This window comes from Symphalangus syndactylus, chromosome 15 (genome assembly GCF_028878055.3).
Source record: "Symphalangus syndactylus isolate Jambi chromosome 15, NHGRI_mSymSyn1-v2.1_pri, whole genome shotgun sequence".
Lineage (NCBI taxonomy): Eukaryota > Metazoa > Chordata > Mammalia > Primates > Hylobatidae > Symphalangus > Symphalangus syndactylus.
In genome coordinates this window covers 46,404,744-46,423,946 of record NC_072437.2, presented here as the reverse complement: position 1 = coordinate 46,423,946, position 19,203 = coordinate 46,404,744, and the positions used below count along the sequence as shown (strand labels likewise).

At 40.1% G+C, this 19,203-nt stretch overlaps 1 protein-coding gene across 3 annotated transcripts in view; it reads right to left on the bottom strand.

The window, feature by feature from the left end:
* Nucleotides 1–11,120: 11,120 nt before the first annotated feature.
* Nucleotides 11,121–19,203, bottom strand: part of LOC134732545 (putative uncharacterized protein encoded by LINC01549) — a 64,377-nt gene continuing 56,294 nt past the window's right edge. For 2 of the 3 annotated variants that reach the window (XM_063618483.1, XM_063618484.1), the window contains exon 4: nucleotides 11,121–11,233. In XM_063618483.1, coding sequence (XP_063474553.1) covers nucleotides 11,151–11,233 — 83 coding nt within the window. In that variant the 3' untranslated portion in view covers nucleotides 11,121–11,150. The remainder of the gene's footprint in view (nucleotides 11,234–19,203) is intronic. The other variant, XM_063618485.1, reaches the window with a different exon arrangement.

The following is a 19,203-nucleotide window of genomic DNA, read 5'->3' as shown; positions in this document are numbered from 1 at the left end:
ATAAAGAAGAACTTCTATTAAGCCTTCAGACTACATTCTTTTAGTTGTAACAAAATTTTATCTCAAGAAATTAGGTCAAGAAAATAAATGAACAAATGTGTAAGTAAATAAATTAAAAATAAATGTTTATATTAAGCATTTTCATGGTGTTGGACTGTAATGACACCAGTAACTGAGACAAATGCTATTAACCTTACTTGTTCTACCTTCTACACAGGTGGCAAGTTCTCTCTCCTGCAGTATGACCTGTAGTTACCAACTGGCGTCCTCTACTTACTCTTAGATTCTGTTCCCTCTTCACTTAGTCTGTAAGGCACCACATCAAAACTGATAGAGCTCTGATTCTTTTTTATGAATTTTCAACCAACTATTGCAAGGCTATCTGGATTATTTACTTAGATTTTCTTAGCTCAAACTTGCAAAAGAGATAAACTGGCTCAACTCATTTTATTTTTCATGCCACCACATAGATTGGTATTCAGTCTATAAATTTATGAGTTAGTTTCAGACACCTCTAGTCCAAACAGTTATGGCAATGGGACCAAAGTCATATGATAAAAAGTACAATAACATGTAGATTGCTAAAAGAAAAAAAAAGATTCAATGCTATTCCCATCGAGCTACCATTGAATTTCTTCACAGAACTCGAAAAAACTACTTTAAATTCACATGGAACCAAAAAAGAGCCCATATAGCCATGAAAATCCTAAGCAGAAAGAACAAAGCTAGATGCATCACACTACCTGACTTCATACTATACTACAAGGCTACAGTAAGCAAAACAGCATGGTACTGGTACCAAAACAGATATATAGACCAATGGAACAGAACAGAGGCCTCATAAATAACACTACACATCTGCAACCATCTGATCTTTGACAAACCTGACAAAAACAAGCACGGATTCCCTATTTAACAAATGATGCTGGGAAAACTGGCTAGCCATATGTAGAAAATTGAAACTGGACCCCTTCCTTACACCTTATACAAAAATTAACTCAAGGTAGATTAAAGACTTAAACATAAAACATAAAACCATAAAAACCCTAGAAGAAAACCTAGGCAATATCATGCAGAACATAGGCATGGGAAAAGACTTCATGACTAAAACACCAAAAGCAATTGCAACAAAAGCCACAATTGACAAATGGGATCTAATTAAACTAAACAGTTTCTCCACAGCAAAAGAAACTATCATCAGAGTGAACAGGCAACCTATGGAATGGGAGAAAATTATTGCAATCTATTCATCTGACAAAAGGCTAATATCCAGAATCTATAACAAACTTAAACAAATTTACGAGAAAAAAACAAACAACCCCATCAAAAAGTGGGCAAAGAATATGAACAGGTATTTCTCAAAGGAAGACATTTATACAGCCAACAAACATATGAAAAAAAGCTCATCATCACTGGTCATTAGAGAAATGCAAATCAAAACCACAATGAGATACCATCTCATGCCAGTCAGAATGGCAATCATTAAAAAGTCAGAAAACAACAGATGCTGGAGAGGATGTGGAGAAATAGGCATACTTTTACACTGTTGTTGGGAGTGTAAATTAGTTCGACCACTGTGGAAGACAGTGTGGCCATTCCCAATGATCTAGAACCAGAAATAGTATTTGACCCAGCAATCCCATTACTGGGTATATATCCAAAGGATTATAAATCATTCTATTATAAAGACACATGCACATGTATGTTTATTGCAGCACTATTCACAATAGCAAAGACTTGGAACCAACCCAAATGCCCATCAATGACAGACTGGATAAAGATAATGTGGCACATATACACCATGGAATACTATACAGCCATAATAAAGGATGAGTTCATATCATTTGCAGGGACATGGATGAAGCTGGAAACCATCATTCTCAGCAAACTAACACAGGAACAGAAAACCAAACACTGCATGTTCTCACACGTAAGTGAGAGTTGAACAATGACAATACATAGACACAGGGAAGGGAACATCACACACTGGGGTCTGTTGGGGGGTAGGGGACAAGGGGAGGGAGAGCATTAGGAAAAATACCTAACGCATGTGGGGATTAAAACTTAGATGACAGGTTAATGGGTGCAGCAAACTACCATGACACTTGTATACCCATGTAACAAACCAGCATGTTCTACACATGTATCCCAGAACTTAAAGTTTAATAATTTTTTTAAACAAGAAAAGCTTTTAAAGTATACATTTTGAAATCCAATCAAAAATTTTAGAAAACAAAACCACACTGTACTAAATAATTCCTAGGGCAAAGAAGAAAACAAAACTAAAATTCCAAACTATTTAGAAAAATAAGAATAATGGGTAACCTCTGGTTCCCAACAGATAAAGAACTAGCTTGGACTGTTGAATTATTCTGAAAATGTTTTAATTATGAAGCAAATAGTAATGAAAGGAGAAACCTTGAATCCAAAGTACTAATCTATGAGAATCTCTTACAGGAAAACAAAAGAGTAATCTGGAAACTTCCACCTGTACAAAAAGAAAGAGTGCATCTCTTTTTTTTTTTTCCTTAAAATCACCAAAAGATGTACAAGCTAGCACTTAGGTTCACCACACCTCCTTACATATTACAGAAAGTATAGTTATAGCCTCAGGGGACGCTGAGCTCATAGGCAAAAATAGCTAGACAATAAGGAATATGTGAACAATTGTGTTTTACAAAGATGCACACACCTATATATTTATGCATTCCCACATGCTCATCTTACAATGTAATTGACATTCCTCCCACCAAGATATGTGGTCTATGTTCTTTCCTCTTGAATTTGGGCAGAGACTCCTGCCTACATCAAACAATGGAGTAGAACAAAAGTGATGCTATGTGACTTGCAAGGCTAGGTCAAGACAAGAATACAGGTACAGGTCTACAGACTACAATCCCAGCTACATAGGCGCGGGGGAGGGGTGCATAATGGGAGGATCGGTTGAGGACAGGAGTTCCAGACCAGCCTGGGCAACATAGCATAGCAATAGCCTGTTTCTTTAAAAAAAAAGAAAGAAAGAAATACAATTCTGCCAGGTTCATTCTCTCTCTCTCTCTCTCTCTCTCTCTCTCATTCTCTCTCTTTCCCCCCACAAATCGCACCATACACCCATCCATGGAGTCTCACCGTGTTGTGAGAAATCTCAAGCCACATAGAGAGGTCACATGTGGATTCTTGTAAACAGCCCCAGCTAGGCCTCCAGGTAACACCTGTACCAACCACCAGAAATGCCAGTGAATGCAATTCACATGATTTTAGTCCCCAAGCTTCAAGCCTTCCAGCTGGGATCTCCAACAAGGTGGAGTAGAAACAAGTCATCTCCTTGTACAGTGTCTGAATTCCTGACCCACAGAAATCATGAAAAGGAAAAAAAAATTACTGTTTCTTAAACCCACTAAATTTTCAGATAATTTGTCATTAATTTGTTTGTAGCAATGTATAACTAATACCAAGTGCATTTACTATAAAGAAGAGCTTTATTACATAATGTAAGATTAAGAATAAGAATTAAATTCTCAAACTAATAGGACAGGTTAGTGGTCATATGAAACAGGAACTCAAAGCCGAAAAGAAAAGCCAGGTAGAAATACTGAATATTGAATATTCATCTCTTATCCCATCTTAGACTGAATACGATAGTTGAAAACATAATGCAATAAATGAATAAATTCCAGAATCTATAAACAATATGTTGATGCCAACATATACATAATAGAAATCCCAGAAATAACAAAGAAATAGACGAGAGAAACACTTGAAGGTAATTATGACATATTTCCCTGAATGACAGTGATTAAAGACCTTAAATTCAAAAATCTACACAACTAAAAATGGAATAGTTAAGAAAATTCACTCTATATATGTAATAGCAAAATTTAAGAATATCAAAATTGTAAATAATGGATGATTTTTGCTTCTTGTGTTTTTCATTGGTTTACTGCATTAGGTTTGTGATTAGAAAAAATATTTGGAAAGGTTAGGAGTCACCTTCCCCAGAATCCGTCCCTACTCAGCTCCTTCTGAGGACACATGAAATGTCCCTACTTGGGATTCCCTAATATCCTGTCCACATCTCAGAAATTGTTTTTACCATGCTGTGTCTATCCACACCTATTAGTGGTGGTGATTGGTGATTATTAACCAGAGTGACACATCAAAACCTCAGGGAAGCTGTTTCTATTATGAGTGATGTGTTTCTTACTCTACTTTCCCAGTTCGCACTGCAGGGTTACTGAATCTGAATCCTAGAAATGTATACAATTTTTAAAAAATACACCATGATTTACCTTGGTTAAAACCACCAAAATAGAGGGATGGTACTATGTATTCCTCTGCATCCCTAGGACTTACGCAGTGCCTGCCATATAGAACGTGATCAGAAAAATGTTTGTTGAATGAAAGCCTGGTATATAGGTGCACATATTTCTAACATGTACAAGCTAATGACATTTGTGTCTCCAAAAATCACAGCAATTTGTTTTGCAGTCTGATAATTCAACATCATGTATTAATCCTAACATAGTCATCTGTGTGTTCTAACACTGTTATACATTATTCAGTTAAGAATCAAGCTTTATATTTTTATCAGAAAACAGCTGGACGTAGTGGCATGCGCCTGCAGTCCCAGCTACTTGGGAGGCTGAGGCAGGAGAATCACTTGAACCCCGGAGGCGGAGGTCGCAATGAGCCAAGATCGTGCCACGCACTCCAGCCTGGGTAAATGAGTGAGACTCCATCTCAAAAAAAAAAAAAAAAAAAAAGGAATCAAGCTTTATTCATTATTGACATACTGTCAAGGAATTTGGTCTAAATTTTTACTTTTTAATGCTAGGTATTAGGCAACTTAAACTGCAATGTCTCCTGTACATCTGCATTCAAAGTTAGCTAAAATTACAACTTTTTTTAGTCTATGAACTAGATTTCTCACTTTTCCCAGTAATATGATAGAAGTTTCCGGTTAAAAAGGTCACTAAAGTTGGGATCTCATAAAGTGAAAACAGATTAAAATTGCTTAATGTATCAAGAAACTAATAACTTGTTGTTTCATAAAATTTCAAATGACAGTAGTGAATAATGTCATCATATGTGGAAGATTCTCTAAAACAACCGCTTCCTTTTGACTATCTTTTTTGGGAAGAATCTACTTACAAGTCTCCACCCACAGTGATGCTTTTACTTTTAAAATTCTTAGAGTTTACAGAGTACTTTCCCATATATTATCTCATTGGGACATTACAGCAACCTCATGAGGTTTATACAGCAAGTATTACCATTTTTTCTACTTTACAGATAAAGAGCTTCAAATTCTAACCTGATTAAGTGTTTGTCTCAGAGACTCCCTGATGAGCTGGGATGCAGAGCAGGTCATCTGACTCCCCAGATGGTGCTTTCTTCATCACTCCATAGTGTTTCCAGAGGATTCTGCTCAAAGTAGTGAGAGGTGACTGTGTCCTGGCAGTCCTCACAGCCCTCGCTCTCGGCGCCTCCTCTACCTGGGCTCCCACTTTGGCGGCACTTGAGGAGCCCCTCAGCCCATCTCTGCACTGTGGGAGCCGCTTTCTGGGCTGGCCAAGACCGGAGCCGGCTCCCTCAGCTTGCAAGGAGGTGTGGAGGGAGAGGTGCGAGCGCGAAATGGGACTGCACGTGGCGCTTGCGGGCCAGCTGGAGTTCCGGGTGGGCGTGGGCTTGGCGGGCCCGAACTCGGAGCAGCTGGCCGGCCCTGCCGGCCCTGGGCAATCAGGGGCTTAGCACCCGGGCCAGCGGCTGCAGAGGGTGTACTGGGTCCCCCAGCAGTGCCAGCCCACCGGCGCTGCGCTAGATTTCTCGCCGGGCCTTAGCTGCCTTTCCGCGGGGCAGGGCTTGGGACCTGCAGCCCGCCATGCCTGAGCCTCCCACCCCCTCCACGGGCTCCTGTGCGGCCCGAGCCTCCCCGACGAGCGCCACCCCGTGCTCCATGGCGCCCAGTCCCATCGACCACCCGAGGGCTGAGGAGTGCGGGCGCACGGCGCGAGACTGGCAGGCAGCTCCACCTGCAGCCCCGGTGCAGGATCCACACTGGGTGAAGTCAGCTGGGCTCCTGAGTCTGGCGGAGATGTGGAGAACCTTTGCGTCTAGCTCAGGGATTATAAAGGCACCAATCAGCGCCCTGTCAAAACAGACCACTCGGCTCTACCAATCAGCAGGATGTAGGTGGGGCCAGATAAGAGAATAAAAGCAGGCCGCCGGAGCCAGCAGTGGCAACCCGCTCAGGTCCCCTTCTATGTTGTGGAAGCTTTGTTCTTTCGCTCTTGCTACCGCTCGCTGTTTAGGTGCACGCTGCTTTAAGAGCTGTAACACTCACCGCGGAGATCTGCAGCTTCACTCCTGAGCCAGCGAGACCACGAGCCCACCGGGAGGAAGAAACTCCGAACACATCCGAACATCAGAAGGAACGAACAACTCCAGACGCGCCACCTTAAGAGCTGTAACACTCACCGCGGAGGTCTGCAGCTTCACTCCTGAAGCCAGCGAGACCACGAGCCCACCGGAAGGAACGAACAACTCCAGACGCGCTGCCTTAAGAGCTGTAACACTCACCGCGAAGGTCTGCAGCTTCACTCCTGAGCCAGCGAGACCACAAACCCACCAGAAGGAAGAAACTTCGAACACATCCAAACATCAGAAGGAACGAACAACTCCAGACGCGCCACCTTAAGAGCTGTAACACCGCCAGGGTCCGCGGCTTCATTCTTGAAGTCAGTGAGACCAAGAACCCACGAATTCCGGACACAGTAGCAATGGAACATGGGCAGTTACATATCTCATTGTCCTATATGCTCACGTTCACTACACATTCCTTTCAATTGAAATTTTTGGGAAGTCACTGATCATGTGAAATGTTGAAAGATAATAGATAAATAATGCAATACAATATTAAGAAAAGAGATGGCCGAGCACGGTGGCTCACACTTGTAATCCCAGCACTTTGGGAGGCTGAGGCGGGCAGATATTGAGGTCAGGTGTTCCAGACCAGCCTTGCCAATATGGTGAAACCCCATCTCTACTAAGAATACAAAAATTAGCCAGGCTTGGTGGTGCATGCCTGTAGTCCCAGCTACTTGGGAGGCTAAGGCAGAAGAATTGCTTAAACCTGGGAGGTGGAGGTTGCAGTGAGCCAAGATTGTGCCACTGCACTCCAGCCTGGGCAACAGAGTGAGACTCCATCTCAAAAACAAAAACAAAAAAAAGACTATTCATATTTTGTTGCAATGTGCTATGTATTATATTCAAATGAAGAAATTTCTTCTTTTCACATGAACTGAATATGTCCCTTCAAAATACATATATTGAAATCCAAACTTTCAATGTGATGGTAATTTGGAGGTGGGGCCTTTAGTGGGTACACAGGTCATGAGGGTAGAGCTCTCATGAATGGGACTAATGCCCCTAGGAAAGATACTCGAGAGTTTGCTCTAGCTCTCTGCTCTCCACTCTGTAAGGATACAAGAAATCAGCCATCTGCACACCAGGACACTAGATCTTCTGGCACCTTGATCTTGAACTTCCCAGCCTCCAGAACTATGAAAAATAAATTTCTGTTGCTGAAGCCACCCACTGTCTTAGCAGCCTGAACTAAGACATTATAATTTTAAAAATACTTAAAACTTAAAAACCCAATTAACATCTTTAGAAAGCACAGCCAGCTCTAGACCATTAGCATCAGCATTTCTGATGAACATTTATATGAAACACTTAGCGTGTGCCAGGAACTTTGCTGTTTTTCTATAAATCCCACTTAATCTTCATATCAGTCTTATGATTATATGTCATTTACATTATTCCAGCTTTTGCAAGAGGTAAATGCAGTGCACATGTCTAACCATCATGCTCTGTGCCAGCAATAATCATACAAATATGTTAATCATGACCCCATGCCAAAACCAGTTTTTCATAAAAAGTGAACTGTCCGTGATTCAGGTGGAGAGAAGAAGAGGGAGGTGGAGTGCACAGCTAATGGATACTTAGCTTCTATGCCCAGAGGGTGAATGTGGAAATTCATAGAGGAGTTCATCATAAGACTTTGTGTTGTACAAGTGGAAGAAAAATATTTTCCACTTACCTAACTCACAGGATGTAACAGAGATTAATGAGTGTCAATGAAACATTGAACCATTTAGATGAGAACAATAGATCTCTTCAAAAAAGAAAAACTGTAAGTTAAAGATTCATCTATATTCCAAATTCTTTCATAAAATCTATGTAACTAACTAGATATGCAAGAGGGACAGATTAATGATCCTTTAAGAGCTTTTCTATTTCTTGCTTTGAGTTTCTAAATTACATGAATTCAGGCTTAATTTCCATTTTTAAGACAAATTCCAATAGAGGAGGAATGAACAGCTGATTCATTCTGGTTCAATGGGTTACTTTTCCATTAGATTTTATATTTTTCTGGCAGCCATTAGGAGTGTTCCAGGACGGTGATGTCAGATAACATATGCCACGCAGATTCAACACCACATCAGTGGGCCAGCAATTCTTACTGTTCCCTACTCTCATACAGCTGAGCCCAAAATGTAGTTTCCATCAACCTCAAAACCACCCACTGACTCATTCTTGGATTTTCTCTATGAAACTACAGAGCAGAACAAGAAGTGCCTGGGGCTCAGAAATCTGCACTCCCATTTCAAACCAGCTCAAACACCTGGGTCTCCGTAGACTCTAGGCCTATGCACAGAAGAGAAAAGCTCCTGTGAGAATCAGCAGAACTCCCACATTAAACTACTTTCCCCTCCTTTTACATCCAAGATGAATCCAATAACAATATCAAGGGTTTCTACCTTAGCCTGCTGCTTTGACTTCACTTAGAGCTCTTCGGCAAATATACTGGGAAGATCCAGATTGAAAATGCCTCTCCCCACCCTAAACTCCAGAGCAGTGAGTCTCAGTGGAATTTAAATGCAATTTCAATATTGGAAACAGAATTAAAGAGGTAGGACAAATTCATTCAATATTCATTTCTTGAGTACATACCACGGGCCAGGCACTTGGCTCATGTTAAGTATTTTATAGATTTCCATCAATAAGTTGAAGGTTAAATTGCTTCAACCGCAGGAGAGACATTAAATCATGCATGTGTAGTTGAGGTGCAACAAGAGTGAGTCAGCATACTTAAAACATTGCCATTCTAGGCCACGTGCGGTGACTTACGCCTGTAATACCAGCACTTTGGGAGGCCAAGGCAAGAGGATTGCTTAAGCTCAGGAGTCCAAGACTGACCTAGGAGACATGATGAAACCCCATATCTACTATATATATATATATATATATATATATAGACACACACACACACACACACACACACACACACAAATTAGCCAGGCATGGTGATGCCAGCCTGTAGTACCAGCTAGTAGGAAGGCTGAGGTGGGAGGACAACTTGAGTCTAGGAGTTCAAGGCTGCAGTGCTTCATGATCAAACCACCACACTCCAACCTTAGTGACAGAGACTACATCTCAAAAAAAAAACTAAAAAAAAATTGCCGTTTTGAAAATGACCATCTAATTGTAAATGGTATGGCTGTTATATCATGAACTAGAGGGAAGAAAGCAAGAAGAGGCATGCTCTTTGCTGCCACTGTTAATTCATTCAGATTCTCTCTCATCAAAGGGTAATCATTCACAATTTGTTATTTCAAACAAGTTAAAACTTTATAAAGTAATAGATAATCTCTAAATGCTGAGACTTTAAATTCCTCATTCCAAGACTTACACAAGCTTATCTTTTTCCCAGCGTACGGCCAGATGGTCAATTAACAGAAGCCATGACTCCTAACCATGGAAGAGTTAAGGTAATATATTTTTGTTTGTTAAAACCAAGCTGACTTAAAAGAAGATAGGACTTCCACAGTTAAACCAAAAAAAGATAAACTTGAAAATATAGTTATGAATAAATATAGAGATTAAGAAGTGAGCAAGTCTAAGATCTTCATCTATCATACATCTTCCTCCAGCATGAGTGATTTCATTTGCTTCTTAAATAGATAAATACAAAAACGGCATTTTCCCTTGGCAAGAAAGTAACTGTTTTGTATTATTTACCTACAATGCATCTGTGTTTCTAAAAAGAACAGTAAATACATTTCTGGAGCAAGACATGTTTCTGTGATAATGTGAGTAATGCTTCTTAAACACTTTGGAGATTATTAGAATGCTTTCCAGAAGCTGATATTGAACTCAGTCAGTTTAGCAAGAACACAAGATAAAGATAAAGAGATGCTCTCGGCATTTTTCACTAAACTATTTGTAGAGTGCTGCAATTGGATGTCTTTCAGAACAGTAACCACCAGAAGGAGAAGGGCCAGGACTCGTTCCAATCCAGACTGAAAGATATTCAGGCCAGACTGCTTTCTTCAGGAGGGCCCTTTAAATAAACAACCCAGTTTGAGTGACATCTGCCACCCCAAATACCGGGTTAATTTTCAGACTGTCCTGAGAAATTCACAATATGGCTGTTGCAGCATCTTCTAATTGGTGTTTAAACCTTAACTGGGCAAGCACTTCACAACAATGACAGAAATAAAATAGCTAATGATTAGGTCTTGTACATACCTTCTTCTAAGCCAAGCCAGATCTGAGAGAATCATGGCTTAAAGCAATAGTCTTCTCAGGTCTCTCATCACATAGAACTAAGTGGGGTGGTGGTAGCATGTATGGATTCATCTTTCTAAATCATGATTCATTCATTCATTCATTCAACAAATATTTATTAAGCTGCTATGGTATGCCCTCATGGACCTGATATTCTTATGTAGGGAGGTGAGGGAAACAGTCTCATAAGTGACAAATTAATTAATACTCAAATATGGTAATTTGGTTGATTTAATATAAGCGCTATAAATGTTATGAAGAGAATAAGAGAGTGGTGCTAATTTGAATGTGGTGGTCAGAGATCTTGCTCAACAAGCACCACTTAAGAGGTGTTTAAACAGAAAGAATAACGCATAGCAAAGAACAGTGGGGAGAAGAGAGAATGAGCTTGACATTTTCAAAAAGTAGAAAGCAGGTGTTGTGTTAGCTTAGAATGCTATAACAAAATACCAGAAAACGGTATGGCTTAAATAACAGGAATTTATTCCTCACCATTCTGGAGGCTGGAAACTCCAAGATCAAGGTACCAGCCAGCGTTTGGGTTTCCCCTTGAGGGCTCTCTTCTTGGCTTGCTCATGGTTGCCTTCTTGCTGTGTACTCACTTGACAAAGAGAAAGAGAGGAAGTAAGCTTTCTGGTGTCTCTTCTTCTAAGGGCACTAATCCCATCATGAGCACTCCACCCTGGTAACTTCATCCAAATCTAATCCTTCCCAATGGCCGCATCTCCAAGTACCATCACGTTAAATGTTAGGGCTTCTACATGTAAATTTTGAGAGTGACACAATTGAGTTCATAGCAGTGAGTATATCTAGAACCTGGGAATCCAGGGAGATAGTGGCAGGAGATGAAGCTAAGAAGTAGGGGGCAAACTGTATGTTCTATGGAAAGAGTTTTGTTGAGTTTTTGTTTTTTGTTTTTGTTTGTTTTGTTTTGAGACAGAGTCTTACTTTGTCACCCAGGCTGCAATTCAGTGTGCTACAACTTCCACCTCCCAGATTCAAGTGATTCCCATGCCTCAGCTTCCCAAGTAGCTGGGACTACAGGCATGTCCCATCACCCCAACTAATTTTTGTATTTTTAGTAGAGACAGATATTGGCCATGCTGGCCAGGCTGGTCTCAACCTCCTGGCCATAAGTGATCCACTAGCCTCAGCTCCCAAAGTGTTGGGATTCCAGGTGTGAGCCACTGCACCCAGCAAAGTTTTGACTTTTTTCCAAGTGCCATAGAAAGCTGTCATATTTTGAATTTTCTAGGAAGCAGATTCCAAGATAAAGTTCAGTATATAAGAGGATTATTAGGGAATGTCCTTGGGATTAATACTTGTGGGAAGCAGGGAGAGAGGCAAAATCGGGCTAAGTGAGAAGTTGGACTGCAAGATCCAACATCTTCAGCCAACCCCGCAGGGAGCTAACATGGCCAGCCAGTAAGAGTGGTCACATGCTGAGCAGATATAGCTAAGCTTTTATGCTCCTACCTCCATCAGTCAGTGGATGTAGGCCACTCTGAAAGGGGAATTATCTTGGCACATGGGGTCTCTTTGCAACTATGAAGTCCCCAGATGGACGGACAGCTGCAGGCTGTCCTCTGAGCACTTCCAGGAGCTGGGCCTTCCTTTATAGAAGATCAGACTGGGAAATCACAGTGCTCAGCACACAATCAACTGGGGAGGTGATTTGGTTTGGCTGTGTCCCCATGGAAATCTCATCTTGAATTTCCATCTGTTGTTGGAGGGACCTAGTGCGAGATAATTGAATCATGGAGGCAGGTCTTTCCCATTCTGTTCTCATGATAGTAAATAAGGTTCACGAGATCTGATGGTTTTTTAAATGGGAGTTTCTCTTCACAAGTTCTCTCTCTCTTTGCCTGCTGCCATCCATGTAAAATGTGACTTGCTCCTCCTAGCCTTCCACCATGATTGTGAGGCCTCCCCAGCCACATAGAACTATAAGTCCATTAAACCTCTTTCTTTTGTAAATTGCCCAGTCTTAGGTATGTCCTTATCAGCAGCCTAAAAACAGACTAATAGAGTAAATTGGTACCAGTAGAGTGGGGCACTGCTGAAAATATATCCAAAAATGTGGAAACAACTTTGGAACTGGGTAACAGGCAGAGGTTGGAACAGTTTGGAGGGCTCAGACAAAGAAAGAAAAATGTGAGAAAGTTTGGAACTCCCTAGAGACTTGTTGAATGGCTTCGACCAAAATGCTGGTAATGATATGGACAATTAAATCCAGGCTGAGGTGGTCTCAGATGGAGATGAAGAACTTGTTGGGAAATGGAGCAAAGTAAATCTTGTTATGTTTTAGCAAAGGTACTGGTGGCATTTTGCCCCTACCCTAGAGATTTGCGGAACTTTGACCTTAAGAGACATGATTTAGGGTATCTTGTAGAAGAAATTTCTAAGCAGCAAAGCAGTCAAGAGGTGACTTGGGTGCTGTTAAAGGCATTCAGTTTTAAAAGGGAAATAGAGCATAAGATTTCGAAAATTTGCAGCCTGACAATGCAATAGGAAATAAAACCCCTTTTTCTGAGGAGAAATTCAAACTGGCTGCATAAATTTGCATAAGTAATGAGAAGCTGAATGTTAATCACCAAGACAAGGAACAAAATGTCTTCATAGCATGTCAGAGGTCTTCACAGCAGCCCCTCCCATTACAGTCCTGGAGGCCTAGGAGGAAAAGATGGTTTTGTGGACCAGGCCCAGGGTCCCTCTGCTGTGTGCAGCCTAGGGACTTGGTACCCTTTGTCCCAGCCACTCCAGCCATGACTAAAAGGGGCCAAGGTACAGCTCAGGGTGTGGCTTCAGAGGTACAAGCCCCAAACTTTGGCAGCTCCCAGGTGGTGTAGAGAATTGAGGTTTGGGAACCTCTGCCTAGGTTTCAGAGGATGTATGGAAATGCCTAGATGTCCAGGCAGAAGTTTGCTGTAGGGGTGGGGCACTCATGGAGAACCTCTGCTAGGGCAGTGCAGAAGAGAAATGTGGGGTTGGAGCCCCCACACAGAGTCTCCACTGGGGTGCTGCCTAGTGGAGCTGCAAGAAGAGGGCCACCATCCCCCAGACCCCAGAATGGTAGATCCATGAACAGCTTGCACTGTGCACCTGGAAAAACTGAAGACACTCAATGCCAGCCTGTGAGAGCAGCTAGGAGTGAGGCTGTACCCTGCAAAGCCACAGGGGTGGAGCTGCCCAAGACCATGGGAATCCACTTTTTGCATCAGTGTGACCTGGATGTGACATGGAGTCAAAGGAGATTATTTTGGAGCTTTAAGATTTGATTGCCCCACTGGATTTTGGACTCACATGGGGCCTGTAGCCCCTTTGTTTTGGCCAATGTCCCCCCTTTGGAATGGCTGTATTTACCCAATGCCTGTACCCTCATTGTATCTAGGAAGTAACTAACTTGCTTTTGATTTTACAGGCTCAAAGGTGGAAGGGATTTGCCTTGTCTCAGATGAGACTTTGGACTGTAGACTTTTGAATTAATGCCCAAATGATTTAAGACTTTGGGGGACTGTGGGAAGGTATGATTGGTTTTGAAATATGAGGACATGAGATTTGGGAGAGGACATGGGCAGAATGATATGGTTTGGCTGTGTCCCCACTGAAATCTCATCTTGAATTCCCAGGTGTTGTAGGAGGGACAAGTTGGGGGTAATTGAATCATGGGGGCAGGTCTTTCCCATGCTGTTCTCATGATAGTAAATAAGTCTCAAGAGATCTTATGGTTTTATAAGGAGGGGTTTCCCTGCACAAGCTCTCTCTTTGCCTGCTGTCATCCATGTAAGATCTTATTTGCTCCTCCTTGCCTTCCACCATGATTGTGAGGCTTCCCCAGCCACATGGAACTGTAAGTCCATTAAACCTCTTTCTTTTGTAAATTGCCCAGTCTTGGGTATCTCTTTATCAGCAGCATGAAAACAGATTAATACAGGAGGTTTAAGCACAGGAGTCATCCAAATAATTTACTTTGTTTCATCAATTCTACAATGGACAATTCTTTCTAAATTTTAATATTTCTAAAATTGGAATGTATCTTACAATTATTGGTATCATGTGAGGGTTAAGCAGTCATCATTGCCTCTGTATGTGCAAATATTAATAGTGCATGGATTAAAACTTATAGAATAGGTTTCAGCAGTATAGAAGCAAAACCTGGACACAATAAGAGCACCACTCATTTTATACCCAAGAACCGAATGGATGTGGGAAGGAGTTAGAAGGTGGTGCATCAGACAAGTTTAGCAGCATTCCAAAATTCTTAAATGAAGAGTCCAAAGTAGATTAACTACATATAGTAATTCCAAAGCCAGGTTAAATGCCAGCACCATTTGGTTTTAGTTCTATGACTTCCTTTAAGATACATTGCATCACTATGTTATTGATAACTGGAAGGACCATACTGTGTATATCAGAGACTGAATTGAAAACTGATCAGGAGACTTGGCCTTGAATATGAAGAAGGTTTAGAAATACTTTATTTTGCCTTTTTTAAAACAATAGATAATTGATGTTACACAGATTATAATTTTCACAGTCGAAGTCTATTTTCAAATACCACTATATTGCTTCATGGGTAGTAAGAGTATCTTATAATAAAATATTCCCAATTCTCCCTCACATCCCTTAGAACATTAGTGTCATTCATTTCACTTATCCATAAACTATAGTCACCCTATGTATTGTTGTTATTGTTTTAAACAAATGTTATCAGTTAGATCAATTTAAAAAATACAAGATTATATTTCACTTTATTCCTTTTCTGACACTCTTTATGCAGATAAAATATTCTGACATATGTTATTTTCCTTTCCCTAAAATACTAATATATCTTGTAAGGCACGTCTATTAGTAAAAATTTCCCCAATTTTGGTTTGATTGAGAAAATCTTTATTTGACCTTTACCTTTGCTGAAGTCAGAATTCTAGGTTGTCTTTTTTCCTTTCAACACTTTAAATATTTCACTCTACTCTTTTCTTGCTTAAATGGTTTCTGAGAAGTCTGATAAAATTTTTATCCTTGTTCCTTTCTCTTCTGCCTTTTATCAGATTTTCTTCAGTTTGAATATGATATGCCTAATATCCTAGATTTTCCTCAGTTTGAATATTATATGCCTAAATATAGTTTATTTGTATTTATGCTGCTTGATATTCATGATTTGAGCCTCATGAGCTTGAATTTCATGGATCTGTGGTTTTTTCTCTGTCATTAAGTTTGGAAAATTCTCAGTCATTACTATTTCAAATATTTCCTCTTCTTTCTCTTTCTTCCTTCTCCTCTGGTAATGCCATTACTTATATGTTACACCTCTTGTAGTTGTCTCACACTTCTTGAATATTCTCTTCCATCATTTTCCTTATTTTTTTCTCATTGCATTTCAGTTCTGAAAATTTCTATGAGCATATTTTCAAGCTCACTCATTCTTTTTCCATAGAAATGTCCAGTCTACTCATGAGCCCATTAAAGGCATTCTTCATTTCTGTTACAGTGTTGTTTATTGCTAGCATTTTCTTTTGATTATTTCTTAGAATTTCCATTTCTCAGCTTATGTTACCCATCTGTTCTCACATGTTGTCCATATTTTCCATTTTGATCTCCCAGTATAATTCCAAAATCTCCACCATATCTAAATTGGGTTCTGTTGTTTGGTTTGTCTGTTTGGACTGTGTTTTCTTTGTTGTTTTTTGTTTTGCTTTGTTTTTGCCTTTTAGTATACCTTGTAATTTTTTTTTAACAGCCAGACATTGTATCAGATTGAAGGAACTGAGGCATATGGCCCTTTAGAGTGAGGTTTTATGTTTATCTGGATAGGAATTAGACTGTGTTTACTATTCGCTGTACCTATAGATATCAGAGGCTAACATTTCCTCTAGTGTCCTTGTTTCTCTCTTCCTTGTTGTCTTTGGGCTTCTCTAGTGACTCCTTCTTAAATAGAGTTTGTGCTCTGAAATTGCTCTCAGCTGTAATCTCGGGTTATACAGGATCCCTATTGATATGGTGGAGGTGGAGGGAAGGAAGTACTCTACAATCTTATTACCAGGTCTTAGTCTTTTAGTGAGACTATGTCCCTAGACTATGATCTTTACAAATATTTTCTAGCTTTTTTCCTCCCTTACATGAGAAAAGAAGGCTAGAGGGTGCAGGAGTTGGGTATTTACTTTCCCTCATGGGTTTGTTAAGCTCTGGTAAAACTCACATTGGTTAGAAGCTGATAAAATAGTTTCCTTTGAGGGTACAGAACCCTCTAGGTGTATTTCAAAATAGTTACTCTTCACTTCTTGGTATCAGAAGCATGAGGTAATTTTCCTCTGACCTTGACCCTGAGAGCTTGATGAAGCTCCTAGAGGTAAAACTCATAAAAGCATAGGTATTGCCCTCCAAAACCTGGGCTCCCAGGGGTTTTTAATCTTTCAGACTTCAGCAATTATTCAATTACCTTTTAAGTGTTTAAATTTAAGTCTCCAGATATGGCTTCTTCTCCCAGTAAGCTCTCTGATCTCTGCATCTGCCAATCTCTCTAGTTGTTAGGGTAGCAGTTTATCCTGTGTCAATAATTTTATGAGGGATTTTTAAAAAGTTGTTTATTTTCAATTTGTTGAGCTTTTTCTTTTCTTTTCTTTTTGTTTTTCAAGACAGACTCTCACTCTGTTGCCCAGGCTGGAGTGCAATGACACAATCTTGGCTTACTGCCAAGATTCCTCTGCTTCCTGTGTTCAAGTGATTCTCCTGCCTCAGCCTCCCAAGTAGCTGGGATTACAGGCACGCACCACCACGCCTGGCCAATTTTTTGTATTTAATAGAGATGGGTTTCACCATGTTGGTCAGGCTGGTCTTGAACTCCTGACCTCAGGTGACCCACCCACCTTGGCCTCCCAAAGTGCTGGGATTACAGGCGTGAGCCACTGTGCCTAGCCTGTTCAACTTTTTTTGTAAGAATAACAACTTCCAAATTGTTTACATATCAGACCAGAAACCTTGCCTATTTCTTTAATCTTATGAATCTATAGTGATATGTGATGTAACCCTATGTCTCATTAAATTTAAAAGATATTTTCATAGAAAATATAAATTTAAGTGCTAAAAATTGGGTCATTATTTTAATGGCTAAACTTCTTTCTTAGTAGTGAATAAAGTAATTGTACCACCTAAAAATCAACCCTGTCTCTGATTTGTGTAAATACAATAGGACAATTAAATCACTGTTATTAAAAATAGATTATGTCTACAGAGACAAGACTGGAAACAGGCAAACCAATCAGGAGCTTGTTTTGATATTTTAGGAATAAAAGGGTAAATGGTAGATTCAGTGCAGTTAAGTTTAGAAGCCTTGATTCACAATTGAAATTAGCTGAATGAAGCTTCTCTTAGCCTGTCAACCATGTTGCTACAAGGAAAACATCTTGGGTAAGATCTTAGAAGGTAAGACCTGCATGTTTGTAGGCTAGAATGATCAGCCTGTGGAGCTGTCAAGAGGTCCAGAATGAGGCATCCTGAGACTCAGAAAGATACTTAAGATAACTTATAATTCATGACTGAAGAAAAGTTTATTAAGACTGAAAGTGTAAGAATGCAAGGTTGGTTCAACATACACAAATCAATAAATCTGATATATTACATAAACAGAACTAAAGACAAAAATCACATGATTATCTCAATAGGTGCAGAAAAAGCTTTTAATAAAATTCAACATCCACTCATGTTAAACATTCAATAAACTAGGTATTGAAGGAACATACCCCAAAATAATAAGAGCCACATATGACAAACTCACAGCCAACATCATAATGAATGGGCAAAAGCTAGAAGCATTCCCCTTGAAAACTTACACAAGACAAAGATGCCCTCTTTCACCACTCCTATTCAACATAGTATTGGAAGTTGTGGCCAGAGCAATTAACAATAGAAACAAATAAAGCACAGACAAATAAGAAGAAAGGAAGTCAAACTATCCCTGTTTGCAGACTATATGATCCTATATCTAGAAAACCCCACAGTCTCAGCCCAAAAGCTTCTTAAACTGATAAACAACTTCAGCAAACTCTCAGGATACAAAATCAATGTGCAGTAATCACTAACATTCCTATACACCAACGACTGGCAAGCAGAGAGCCAAATCATGAATGAACTCCCATTCGCAACTGCTAGAAAAAAGAACAAGATACTTAGGAATACAGCTAACAAGGGAAGTGAAGGACCTCTTCAAGGAGAACTACACACCACTGCTCAAATAAATCAGAGATGACACAAACAAATGGAAAAACACACCATGCTCATGGATAGGAGAATCAATATTTTTAAAATGGCCATACTGCTCAAAGCAATTTATAGATTCAGTATTGTTTCTAACACACTATCATTGACCTTCTACTCAGAACTAGAGAGAACTATTTTAACATTCACATGGAACCAAAAAGAGCCTGAATAGCCAAGACAATCTTAAGCAAAAAAAAAAAATGTTGGCAGCATCACACTACCTGACTTCAAATTATACTACAGGACTACGGTAACCAAAACAGCACGGTACTGGTGCAAAAGCAGATATAGAGACCAATGGAACAGAATAGAGAGCCC